The 14,559-nt window shown below is 37.0% G+C and overlaps 1 protein-coding gene across 1 annotated transcript in view; it reads right to left on the reverse strand.

Moving 5' to 3' along the window:
* Window positions 1–595: 595 nt before the first annotated feature.
* crhr1 (corticotropin releasing hormone receptor 1) overlaps window positions 596–14,559 on the reverse strand; it is a 100,395-nt gene continuing 86,431 nt past the window's right edge. The window contains exons 12-14 of the mRNA XM_056753183.1: window positions 13,273–13,408; window positions 11,973–12,014; window positions 596–6,463 (exon numbers count right to left, since the gene is read on the reverse strand). Coding sequence (XP_056609161.1) covers window positions 6,323–6,463; window positions 11,973–12,014; window positions 13,273–13,408 — 319 coding nt within the window. The 3' untranslated portion in view covers window positions 596–6,322. The remainder of the gene's footprint in view (window positions 6,464–11,972; window positions 12,015–13,272; window positions 13,409–14,559) is intronic.

Here is a 14,559-nt window from a genome sequence, read left to right on the forward strand (position 1 = left end):
CCTTGAAGGACATCTGAATGTTCTTGGATTCAGTTAAAGGCGGACTTTGTTATCGATGGTCTCAGCTGGTAGGCATGCAACTCTTTGGCACAGGAATCCAAACCAGTTGTTTGTACGCCGTAGACGTGAAAACCAAGGGAAGTGAAATGCTACAGCACCCCCTATGAAAAAGGTGTCAAAATAATAGAGCGCTTTTCATTATAACGAGAAACACCCAGGGAACCTGAGTATGTAGGTAAAACTGAAGAGATGCTATTTTGAGCCATGAACCAGACAAAAAGCTATTTAAATGGAAAAGGAAAACAAATACTTCACTATCATTTGACAGATTGTTTTTCCCCTCGCTTTGTTTTGTCAAGATTAGAACTTTTATCCTCAACAAAATGTGTCCGCAAAGAGATCATATGTCAATTGAACATAAAGAAGGATTAGAGCATTTCTATACATGCCTCTCAAAGGTGATGTAATGACATATGTAAGGGTTCAAACTCAATAGCTTTCACCTTTCGAAGGACTTGATATCCTGCAGGTGACTTGTGTTTTCGACCTACTGTAGGACAGCATGTGTGCATGTAAACATACCACGACATTTTAGAAAAGGAAAAACTATTTAATGCACATCTTGATCAGCACAGTACCATATGCCTTCAACATTTGACTCTTTGTGTAGCTGATTCATATACATTTCTGTACAGTTCCTAAATTCTTTCAAACATCAAACATAGTCATAAATGAAAGAGAAACAAAAGTAATAAATAGAATGTTCTCGAAGCTCTGCAGAATATGACCGAAAATGGCAAGATTGTCTCACAGATTCACGAAAAAGCAAGACACATTTACATGTTTTACCCATTCTGGACATTAATGTAATGGATATACTTACATAAGTCACGTGTGCAGGCTTGTGTATTCTGACCTTTATTTAAATAGTGAGATAAATATATATTTTCTGTGCCATATATTTATAAATAAATACTTTCTTTTTATACACTTTCACATGAGCGACTAAACACAACAGAAATACCCGAAAAGAACTCTTATTGACATCGTGTTACAAATAGAGCTACCACGCATGTACTTGTTCTGCCCCTCTCTACATGCCATGACTTTGGAGAGCAAAATAAATAAGGAAACGGACAGCAGTGTTGCTTCTGAGAATCAAGGGGTGAGAAAAGCACTCTCCACGTTACTCCACTTACAGAAGAGATAACATTAACAGATCAAAATAATACTGAAAACTCACAGCTCTGTATGCAGGATACATAACCTGACCTGACCAAGAACGAGTCTGAATCTTTACTTTTGTGCATTAGAAGTATATCAATAAATCATAAATCATAAGAAGAAACTGTCTTTGTGTATCTTTAAGGCATGTTTGAGGAACCGGATTGAACCCCGCTGGTATGGACGACAACGTCTGCTATGGAATGATATATGATGGCTATTGTATGGTGGTCACGTGACCAACGTTTCAATCAAAAGCCAAAATGAAAAAGGAAGGATAAATCAAATTACTCAGTAGCAGAAAATAGTAGGCTACTACATAGAGGCCACAGAATCTTAGATTAAATCCATAGTATAACCATCTGGAATTGCAAAAATATCAAAGTTTTGCAAAACACTTGGTGCATAATTCGTATGATTTCATTTGTAAGATGTATTTCAATCTGCATTCGCCAAGTGATATTAAGTTTAAGTGTGGACCTTCATTCATGCTTTTGTCTATTAAAGGTGCTGTGTGTAATATTTAAGAGGATCTATTGACAGAAATGTTAGATAATATACATAACTATGTCTTCAGATGTGTATAAAGATCTTACATAATACAGCGTAAAGTTGTTATTACTTGGAATGAGCTATTTCAATCTACCTATACTGCGGGTCGCCTTATACGGAATTCGCAATGTTGTTTCTACAGTAGTCCTAAACAGATAAACTAGTCTACTGATCACGTTTTGTGAATACGCTATATACTTCAGAAAAGAAGCGAAAATGCGACAACATATTTGTCCTGTCAAAGCTGCCAAAATTCTTCAAAAGGGAGGGGGGTGTGAGCCGTTGGTTGCAATTTACCACCTCACCAGTAGATGCCGCTAGAATCTCCACATTGCTCCTTTAATCGTATGTTTTTTGGCTGATTCTCATTCAAATCCACCAATACGTAAAATGTTAAGTTCTCCCATAAAATCATGTTGGGTTTTGGCTTTCTGAAGAGAACGGAAGCAGTGCTCGCCCTTGTCCATTAGTTTTAGGAAGAAATCAAAAGAGCTCACAGCACAGTCCCACTTAAAACAACCGGATTTCTTTTGACTTTCTTTTACGTTTTTATCCTCCTCATGTTCAACATAGCAAATCTGACTAGAAAAGTGACAGCACACCTCCCCTCAACAAGCACGATGTATCATTCATATCATAAAAGTTGCAGAAAGAGTTTGGGTTAAATCCCACATATGTTATCATGAAATAAGAGCTTGATTAAAAAATCCTCAGTTCTGAACATTAGTAAAATCTGCAATTAGAATCTACGTGTAATGTTCTCGATCGAAAAACTGTATCGCTACTTTTCCATATTAAAATGAATAATTATTTCAAAAATACATGGAATTATCTTCTTACTGTAGTGCATGAATAGATGAGACACTGCACACACTTATGGACACTAAAGCTCCAACAAACATCTAATTCACTACACATGTCACAAATTTAGATAATATACTATTTATATATGTCTCCTTAGAGGGCATTTTAACCTGTAACCCGGTTTCAATTGTGAAAGCTGTTTACTATTAAAGTGCTTTAAATAGTGAGGCAAAGGCTAATGTAATACGTCTGTGCTATGAAGCCCTAAGGCCAGCACTGCTAAATCTGACCCAAGGTGACAGTATTTCACATTTACTGGCAAACACAATTAAAGTTGTACGTGTAAGCAAAGCTCTTCTGCTTTCCGTTATATTTCTCACTGCTGCATCTTGGAGCTTTGCTACTCAGCGATAAGCTATTTTTAGTTTCCTTGTAAATATTTAAATAGTCATTTAAAAAGAGATTGAATCATGTTTGCTATTTTAACTGGAGTGAATGGAATGTCATAATTGTTTATTTTATCACTGACATTTTTGGCTGGATTTCACTACAGGCCTTTTAAATCGTAATACTGCAAAATAGTAACACTGCTTAACAGAAAAGTAAGTGCGATGAAACAGTGATAGAGAAAATGAAATGTTTTAGTTTTCCTCGATAAAAGAGAAAACTACTTAATGCTGGAAACATATGCTGGGTTCACACCAAACGCAAATTAAGCGATTTGCGTGAGTAAATTACACACGAAGTCAATGCAAACTGATTGATGCATCAATTGCATTTTCCGTGCAAGTTGAAAATATTTGTCAGCTCGCCCCACTCAACCTTTTTCCGCGAGTGATAAAGATCGTCAGATTGTTCGCGTTTGGTGTGAACACACCATTAGTGTATCGCCCCTGGTCAAGACACTGTATTAGTCTAAGTACCATACTAAAACACTAATACAGAAGTGTTTTCCTGTTTACTTGCAGAAACACGAGATTGGTCTTTTTCAGAAAAAGCAAACTCCACAATGCGAGCTTAGTACCACTCATACTGTATGTACACAACTATATGGGAATATCATACATATGGCGATTCTAGACATGTCAACGAAAAGCACGGATGAAGTGCATGTTAAAGGGATAGTTCACCCAAAAATGAAAATACTTTCTTCTTCAGAACACAAAAGAAAATATCTTTAGAAGGTTGGTAACCGAACAACGGCGGTTCCCATTTACTTGCATTGGTTTTGTCCATACAAAACAGTACCACAGTTCACCCAAATTCTTCAAAATATATTTTTTAAATATATACATTTGTTCTGCAAAAGTAAAAAAGACATACAGGTTTGAAATGACAAGAGGATGATGACAAAATTTAAATTTTTGGGTGAACTATCCCTTTAAAGCTGTATATGCTGAAGACTTTATACAATTCAAGCACAAGTGTGTTGAGAAGGTCAGAGAGCACAGAAGCATATGAAGGTCCTGAGTCAGTTTTTTGAACTAACCTTGCTCTCCTTCAATCCCTATCAGATGTGATTGATTGAATCCATGCAGCACAAAAGGCATCGTATCTGCGTTTTAGTGCCGAGTCAGCAGAGAGCGGTTACAGGAGGCGGTCATTGGTGGCTCAGGCTTAGTGAGAATTTCAGCACAAGGATGGATGTTAAAATAAGCTCAAGAACTGTTTTGACTCACTCATTGGGTAGAAAAAGATTTTGCTGAAGCTGACATTAGATGGGGCAATGAAATGGAGAATATGTTCCTAGATAACCACAAAAGACGTTAATTTAGAGACGTTTTCACACAAAGAAAAGGCTTAGGAGAAAAAAACAAATGGTCCACTGCAAAAACAATGATCAGTATTTCTGTCCTGATTTTAAGCACACTCTAAAAAATGCTGGGTTGTTTCAACCTACTGTTGGGTAAAATATGAACGAACCCAAGCATTGAAAACCCAGAAAATGTCCATATTTGACTCAACCATCATAGATTTTGGGTAACACTTAACATTAAGGTGCTATTTAATAACATGCATTAGCTAACATGAACTAACAATGAACAATACTTCTACAGCATTAAATGTTCAATTCAGCATTTACTAATACATTATTCAAATCAAACGTTGTCACTGTTAGCATTAGTTAATGCACCATGACCTAACATGAATAATTGTATTGACATGAACTTACATCAACAAGGATTAATAAATATGGAAAAATGAAAATGTTCATTGTTAGCTAATGTTTGCTAATGTATTTACTAATGTTGACTAATAGCACCTTATTGTTACCAGATTTTGTTTAGGAAAAAACATTTAGACATTTTTACGTAAGAACAAGATAGAAATATTGATTAAGAATATGCAATTTCCCTGCTGTCCAGAATTCAACACCTAACACTATGACATCAATAACAATAGCACTAACATAAATGTCAAAATGTAGCTTGATTGTAATATATCAGGCATCTTGTGTCCCAATCATCTCTGCTTGGAAATATAAGAATTATTTGAATAAAAGTGTGAACACAGAAACAGATAATTGAATACATTCAATCGCCTGCTTCACTTCAAATGCAAGATAAATCTAGCGTTGTTCTTGACCCAATATTTCAAAGAATGCGTTGCGGTTTAGCTTGTGGGTCGTCCATCTCAAGAGTGTTTTGGGAAGGTCTTCTGTTCCTGTGAGCTTCCTTCCTTATTTCCCTGGGGTTCGTAGATCCTTGAATCCAGGATGCAAACAAGCATGGAAACATCAACATATACCGCTCATCTTTGTAGAAATTGTTTACAACGTTTTGTCCCAAAGGAATTGCACAATACAGCAATAGATTCACTCGTAATTTCAAAGCGCTGAGTCTTCCATGTTGGGTGAGTTTTTATCACGGATGGGTTTTTGGGAACGACTGGGATCACTATTTGCAATCATTTGGACACCATAGAGCAGCAAGGAAAGTGTAACAAAAATATATAATCACAATCTGAAAAACCTAAAGAAAAGTCTGTAATATTTACATCGGTCATATCCAGTTAAAACAGTCCATATCGATAAAGAGCGTTCACAGAGAAATCCGAGACATATGCAGTTTCTTGAAATCAGTCAGGTTTCCAATTATTTTTAACGGAAAACGGCTGTTTTAGTCTTTTTATGTGATTCTATTAAAACTAACACCTACAACTAATACACCAAATATATGTGGACACCAGAACACACTTTCATTCCCAAAACCATACGCATTAATACATGGTTGGTCCTCTCTTTGGTGCTATAACAGCATCTGTGAATTTGAGACGCTTTCCACAATTTAGCTCCTGGGATTTGCTCCTGTTTAGATTCTGAAGGTCACTGACTCATCCCAAAAATGTGATGTTTGCACTTTTGGCCATGTTGTCTTCCATATTATCATAATCCGATCCGAGTTCTGGAAAAGAGTTAGGAATAATTTCTTCTATCGGGTGATCAGGATGAGAGGAGGATGTGTATTATAACTTTGGCCATTTAACAAAATACACCCTGACTGTATGTATTCATCATCTGTGCCACCTTTATCTTTCCTTTCTGAATAAGACCACAAGTGCTTGCGTTCTCAGGAGGCGGCCTTTACTGTCTGTGTACACAGTTGTTGTTCATGTGTGTTTCAGCGGAGGATCATACCCTGTTTGGCCCTTAGCTGTTATCCCTGGGTTCTGGAGAAGGTGTGGAGGGTTATCTGAGGATGGTACACAAGAAACGAAAAGGAACACATCACTTCTGCTGAGGTCAGACAGCGGACGACTGTTTGATGCTGTGGAAGCTGACTCGGGTGGGGGATGTAGGAATAGACATGGCCCGAGCCACGCGTGCCCGGATGGAGTGCTTGTCCTGCCAGCGATGCCAGCGCTTACGCACAGCTGACCGCACCTAAGGATGAAATAGACAATGGTTAAAAGGTCAAGCAAAACCAAGTCAGCATGTCTTTAAACTCAACAAAATCAAACCAACAGCTCAAGATATAAATCCTAATTATAAGCTTTCTGTTGAGAATCATGATAAGGAAAAGAGACGGTATTTGTAAAATTCGATTCAAGGTAGTAGAAGAAAACCTGACCCCTGTAGGTACAGAGAGGTATTGCAACATGTCAAAATACGCATCCGTCAAAACCTGTGTGTACGCGTAGGATTTGAAAGGAAGTATACTTTGCACGGCTGTGCGTTTGGCTGTACACTCGCGAACACATGCCACAGGCTTAACAGAGTGTGAGTTTGTGTGTGTCTTTGGGGATGTTCGTGTTTGTGTGAAATAGGAAATAAAGATGTGTGAATGTGTGTGGGTCTATGTGTTAGCGACTGTGTGTGTGTGTATAGAGGACTGCGCGTCAAAGAAAACAGGTTTAATTTAAAGGAGTGATGACAGAGACAGAGAAAAATAGAGACACCGGGTGAGAGATTGCCCACACATAAAAATGATAATAAATTATACAGTGGGGTGCAAAATTGCATTGTTGTGATTTACAAAATAAATTTGCTGATAAAACAACACTGCATCCATCACTGATATAACATTTTTATTATACTTATCGGATAATGTTCCAAAAATGAAAAGTGTGGCACCATAGCGACCTCACATCTCTCTCCCTAACAACTAAACCTATGGCATTCCCCTCAGTCGATGCTGTCAGAAGGTTAACATTTCTACAGTCTATAGAACAACCATAATGCCCAAAACTGTTTAAATTCAGGTGAGGTAACCAGATGCAGTGGTTGAGCCGAATATGTATGAAAATATTCATAATCTAAGACAGTAATTCTTGGAGGGTGTTTCACTTAATCAATGTGATGGCCCTCAGAAAGACGGACCGAATGCCTTTAAAAAGCCTCACTGTCCACAAATCAATGAGATTGATGTCTGACTAAACAATTTAAACCTTTTCTCCATCCCACTGCATTCAATACAGTTCGCAAGAAAGCCTTCGAAAACAATACATTTGCCAAAACCTGTGTCAACAATAGTGTGTGGTGGAATTTATACCAGTACACACTCCACGAGCCCCTGCACATGCGGATAAACATTGAAATATCTCTGAAATACATTGAAATAAATCTGTTGGCTTGTTAATAATCTGAAGGATTCACTATCTCAAGAGACGGAGCTACATTGAACAGATCTGCACTATATCAGGCGTTTCATATTGATCTGCTTTAAGAACTAAAATTAGTTGAAAGCCAGAGTAGATGAAAGCCATAGTCAATTATACTATTTATTAGTCACAATTTATTTACCCAAAGCCAGATTAGAGTAACTTGAAGTGATTTATCAATATTTCACAGCAGCTCATGAAAAAGCATGAATAAGTTTCCTATTTCCACGAGGTTCAAAGGTCACATCAAAAGAGAGCACCATAGCTCATGTGTTCTGTGTCAAGTGGAAAGGTTCAAAAGATGAGCACACAGGGTCAAACTGATATCCGGCGATCAAAAACCAATCTAGAGGAGTTAAATAGAACAGTTCAAACAACAAATGTGCTTTTGAAGCTTCGCTTTGAGAAAGATGTGTACTCTACCCGCATTGCTAATTCTCTGTATTAAGCGTGAAGGGCTTTGGGTCAGAGACTGCCGAGTAAAAATGCAGTTTTTTGAATTCGTTGAAAATAATCCCTGACATGAATGTTTATTTAAGGTCACACAAGCACGAAAAAGCTAATTAAGTAAGGGATAATGTACAGGCACCCGGTTGCCATCGTAGAAATAAGCCACGACAGAGTGATCAGGACCTGACGCAAAGAGGATGGTCTTGTTTCACACCGAAGGGGCTTTTTTCACTGATAACAACCGGTTATTGTACGGCTACTTGAAATAAAACTGGACATGAAATGTGAATTTGAAATATTTTATTAGCTCATTTTTACTGATTGCAGATCTTCCGTTAGGAACAGCAGCTTGCTTTCGGTTTAAAGGTAAGAAACGACATTCAAATGTCACGAGCAGGCAATTTGATTTAATAATTTGTAATGTCATACAGTATCTGTTATTTAAAGACATATTTATATTTCATTTGTCAAGAAAAACTGTCAAAATGATTTGCTGATTTGCCGGGTTACCGCGTGTTGTTAGTTTTGAGAGGTTGTTATCTGGAAATACCGAACCTGCAAATGTCGAGACTGGCCAATCAGAATCAAGCATTCCAATGAGCCGTGTAATATCATCATTTAACATCATAACATTCATCATTATAACAGAGGCAGTATACGTCTGAAGATAATTTAAAGGTTCATCGATGAATATGTGTTTTTAAATCAAGCAACGAGTTTCGTTATGGATTATCAGCAAAATGTTAAATGAAGAGACATATACATATACTGTTTAACATACTGTATATTTGGTTGAAAGCAGTTCTATTCAACTACTATACAAACGCTATTATTATGTGCAGATTTGAGCAATATTTAGCTTAATATTGCCCCCACAAATGTTAAAATATATGATCATTTACTCAAATTTAAAGTCCCAGAGATATTAAAAATGCAATTCCATGTATTTCATGAAATATTGCAGAGTTTATTGCAGGGCTTCTCAACCTTTTTGACTCTAAGGCCACCACGGAATTCAACAATATTTAAAAGATCCCCTCCCTCTCACAAAAACTCAAAATTTCTACCCAATAAAATATTTCAGAGTTTGTTATTAACTGGAAAAATTGCTTATTTTAATACATTTTTTAATTATTAGTAATCCTGAGGCCCCTTTGGAAGTCTGCTAGGGCCCCCCTGTTGGGAACCACTGGTTTGTTGTAAATAGCTTACCAATGTGGGTCATTCTCTTATTAAAACTCATGGCTTCAGTTAAAATCTGAAAATGCACTTCCGCCCTCTAGTGACTACCCATCTGTCACATTCTTGTCTGTCCCTCTAGTCTTGTTTTCCCCGTTTTTGCCCAAAGGCGTTACTTTTCCCACGCTCTCTCATCATTGACTGTTTTTACCTGTTCCTCATTAGTTCATCCCCATCACCTGTTTTTACATTGTTATCTGTTCTGTCTAAGATCTAGTTCAAGCATTTGTCTGGTATTAAGTAACTGTGTTGGATTTTTGCCCTTGGTCCATGGATGGATGGATGTATGTTACTTGTTGGATTATTCTCTTTATTCCATAGAGATTTTTTGAGGATTTCCTTTTGTTCCTGTTTTGTTCCCGTGAATGTTATTCCCCTGTTGGATTACCCTGTTTTGGATTCACCTTTTTGTTCCTGTTACTTCCCTTTGAATATTAAACTTTTTGCACCTTTTATTTGTTTCCCTGAGACATTGTTCTTCCTCGCCAGTGACAGTCAGTTACACCATCTCAAAGGACGTAAATGAGATGCTTGGGCAGAGCATCCGTTAACTCTTTCCCTTAAATTGTCAGTCTTGCAGTAAAAAAAAACATGCTCACTAGGTGTTGGACAAATTAGTCTGAATTAATGCTCTGGCACGACATTTAAAGCTTGATGTCTTCTAGTCACGGGTCATGTGATTTTTTTTTTGACACTGTACCTTTAAGAAGACTGCTGACTGTTCCAAGGACCTGTGTGTTGGACGGATGTTATTGCCACCCGGTTCAGTGGGATTCTGTCACACTCCCGGCAATAATATATGTTATCTTTTCCTGCTTCTGCACGCATCTTTCACAATGTGTCCTGTTTTCGTCCGCAACATTCACAATTTGTTCTGAAGCTGCAAAAGCTTGTAGGTAAAGCCTTATATTATAGCCTATTTTTGTACTTGTTCCCGTTTAATAAAGCATGAAAGAAATAAAGATGCTTCTCATTTTGGCTGCTGTGTCACTGAGGTGCTGTGTATGGAAGTCCGAGTGTCTTACTGACCACTCCCTTCCAAGCTCTTATTTTTATTTTTTGACGTCATCCACCCGAAGAAAAATTATGGTTCGTTCAACCCCTAACGCCCACAATTTTTTTTTCTCATTCAAAATTCCATTTTCACTTATGCGTCAGAATTAAAAACTTCCGGTTCAGGGGGACTTTAAATTGTTTTTTTTTCATTTTTACTCGCACTGTACCTACATAATACTTGAATAAAATATCAGGAATAAAACAAAGTAAAACAAAAACTATCATAGAAATATATTTTGTTATTGATTATTTTCAGGTCTCCTGGTTTAAAAATACACCCAGGATACTTATACCAATATACCGTTACAGGATACAAAAGATGTTTTTGGGTCATTTTTTTCCCAAACATAAAAGGAGCGTTCTTGTGTATTGTGACACAAACGAATGCCAAGGTTTTTAATGGGTAATGAGCGGAGTTCAATTTTGCCACATTTAACATATATAACATACATATATATATATATGTACAGCATAAAGCTATGCGAGATTTAGATTTTAAAGGATTTCTTTTTTGTGTGTGTATTTGTCCTTTAAATAGTGTCAGCCCATGAGCAATTTGAACAAACCTAGACAAAATGACCCAATGACTGGTTCAATAACAGCCTCTTCAACTTGTTATCTTTTATACCCTTGCGCTTCCAAGCCAGATCCTTTCTCTGTTTTCCTTTGACTTCCAGTAAAGCCTTACGTTTGTGTGTCAACGCAGAAGTAACTTGGTACTGCTGTTTTTCAGTTCTGAACATACTGTGTCAAGCTAAAGACTTCCTCTGAACTATCAAAGTGATGATGGCATCTGTGTTTTTTGGAAGACTTGCGTCTGACAGCGTGGAGTCCTTTTCATATGTACCGGGAACAGATCAATACTATCGCTTTGACTTTAAGCAATACTGTATTCCCTGCCCTTCTCTGCTTTGCTTGTGTATTCTGATATCGATCTTTGATTCAGGGTGACCTCAGATTCAGACCCACACTTTTCTGCCTCCCTCGGACTTGTTCACTGGCTAAAATGACAATCAAAACAGCCCAAACTAAGCGGATTCTATATCCACTTTCAACAACCGTAAGCACATCTGCTCTGGAGAACAACATGATGCGCAGGGTGGGTTTTTGCTTGCGCTCCGGGCTCGACATTGAAGAGGTATATGTTGGCTGGAATTCCCATAGATTTACTGTCCTTTTAAAAGGGCATGTAATAGAAGCCAGTTTTAGTCCTTCGAGCAATTAATATTTAATGAACGGATCGTTTTATAGATACGGACTGCAAGGGGGGAGGTTTTGGGTTAACTGAGAGTTAAAGGGGGTCTCAATGTGATTCTATTTTTAGGGCATGTCTCATTGGGCAGCTATGGCAGAAGGAATCTGCAATGCCTGAATAACTCAGTCTGTTTGCGTCGCACTTCAAAGAACCCATCAGTAAGAGATGCCCGAGACTCATCACATAAAGACAGGTTTAGAAGTAAGACTCAAAAACATTTTAATGATAAGGGAGAAAACAACAATGAAGGGTGAAAAAGGGACAAGGATTTCCGGAAATTAGCTTTTCTTACCTCACTGTTTAGGAAGCAGTAAAACACCGACACAAAGAAGCCCTGCAAAGAGATTGAAAGAATGGGTCAAATTGAAGCATTGCTTTATCTTGTGACTTCATGTTGACTGAAACTAATATGATGATTAATGTGAATTTTAAGTGTTGTCTGAATGAAATCAAACTTATAAAAAGTCATTATTATGACACAGTAATTATGTCACCGGAACAATTTGAGCCCCGATATCAATCATAAATCTATCAATTTCATGTCAAGGTTATATTAACATAAGGCTGGGGCTGAATGTTAATATCTCATTTCTGTGTGACCTTCAAAAAGGAAATACAAGGCCTGTCTTCATTTCATCACTGAAGTCAATCCTAACAGATGTTACAAATGTATCACAGATTCCAATGTATAATGCTTTTTAAAAAGGTAAACCATCTTCTAGCCTTTTACTATAATTTGTCAAGATGCATCAACAAATATTCAAACAATAAAGTGGCAACAACATTAACAAACATTATGTGGCCAAAACGTAACTTCTGGCTGACCTCCTAAAAGAATCAACAACTGTGAATAGTTTTCATTTAATTTAATATAATTAATATGCAAGAAAATATTACTATAAATCAATATAAAATATATATTTTACAAAATGTAAAATATAATTTAAATCTAATAAATTGTTATATAACCAAACAAAGACAGGAAGTTAACTTGAGGTCATGTGTGTGCGTCTAGTGAAACAATCTATACAAATAGTTAAAACATTTGAAATTAATATTCTGTATTGGATTTGATCATTGTCTTTGTAAACATAACTACAGTATGAAAAAAACAATGATTTGTTATCCATAGTCCTGTGTTAGAAAGGGAATTGCGGGTGGTTAGTGAATCTTAACACGTAACACCGCATGCAATAGTTTCATGAAATCTCTCCTCAGCATGAGTTTAACATGTTTACATAATATGAGTACACCAGCATTCGGTTTTCCCCACAGATGAACGGGGTCATTCCCATGTGATGTGGAACAGCTGTGAGAGGAAGATGAATGCGAGGAAAACATAGATTCAACATGCGTGAGACCTCTGTGTCACGGCAGGAAGCAAATGGGGCAAAACCAGGGCAGTTAACCTTGCATGCTTTGGACACGGTTGATTTCTGTGAGAAATGTACTTTTAGGAAACAAACTGGGAATTTTCAAATCAACAACATTTAGCTGTGCATTTGGTTTGAGCCCATCTGTTTTTGTCATCCCCTTTAGAAGATAAGAAGAGATATCTGGGTTAAACGCAACTAAACAATCTGTTTGCCTACCTGAAAGGACTCTAAGAAGGAGTTGAAGTAGATGAAGACGACCTGTGAAATCTCATCTTCGCCAGGGTTAACAAAGAACAGCATATAGGTGATGCCCAGCAAAGGCAGAAGAACCAGTGTGGCCTTCACTGCTTTCCTGTGATGACCGAAGACAAGGAAAAATGATAACAAAATTAAATGATAAAAAGGGAAACTTGTAGCACAGAAATTAAATATACTGTATTAGAGAACAACATTTATGGAATCAAATGAGCTATACAATTATGTATTCTTAACTCTTATCTTCAAGAAATGACTTCTTTCAATGTTAAATGTGCTGAATTCTCATGATTGACATGTTCTTCTAGGTTTCGGAAAGTTTTTTTCGAACATGAAATTCCCTTACGTAACAACTTTTCTTAGTCCCTTATCGGACAATTCTCACGAAAAATGCACGCCCATGCATCAACCAGCGAGAGGGGAAGAAGGAGCATGCGTTCACATGAACCAGCTGGAGCAAGAGAGAGAGAGCACTGCGTTCGCGATGTTCAGCTGTGTTTGTTCACTGCATTTCGATGAGGATTGTTACATAAACGGTGGATATAACACTGGATTTGGAGATCGTTTGAAACTGATTGATGTAATAGTTCCAGCGCTAAAAGATGCCGGAGTCATATGTCTGTGTTTTGTTGGCAATAGGTGTGCACATTCTTTACTTCTGTTTTTTTGTGCTTTAAACTCATAACAGTTTATTTCTGAGGCAACATTTGAAATATTTTTCCTAGTTTATGTATAATAAACTAGGAAAATTAATTACCTAGATTGTTTTAACCTACTATTCAATCAAATAAAAAAAATCTGGATAATTTAACCCAACTGTTGGGTTTGTCTTTTTTGACCCAATGTTGGGTTTGAAAATAACCCAAAATGAGTTTCGAGACCAAAAAAGTATACTGTAGATATAAAGAAAAAACAATTAATAATTTGGAAATACATAGAAAGCATGTTGATAAGACTTACTATTAATGTTTTTTCACATGCATGAACAAATGAAATGTCGCGAACCATATCCTCCATATCATCTATAATGAAAATGACAGCATCTTATTTGAGATTGGCAAATTATTTTATTAAATTGGACACCATAAAGGAACTAATTGTAAGCAAAATATGATTAATTTGTAACCAAAGTGCTGTCTGAGTAATGTTACACAGAGTCACACTGTCAGTGGCCAAAACACAATGAGTTCAACAGTATGACATTGGGGAGAATTTAGTATAGGCAGTTTGCATTGCATTTGCCATGGG

This window comes from Triplophysa dalaica, chromosome 7, assembly GCF_015846415.1.
Source record: "Triplophysa dalaica isolate WHDGS20190420 chromosome 7, ASM1584641v1, whole genome shotgun sequence".
Taxonomy (NCBI): Eukaryota; Metazoa; Chordata; class Actinopteri; order Cypriniformes; family Nemacheilidae; genus Triplophysa; species Triplophysa dalaica.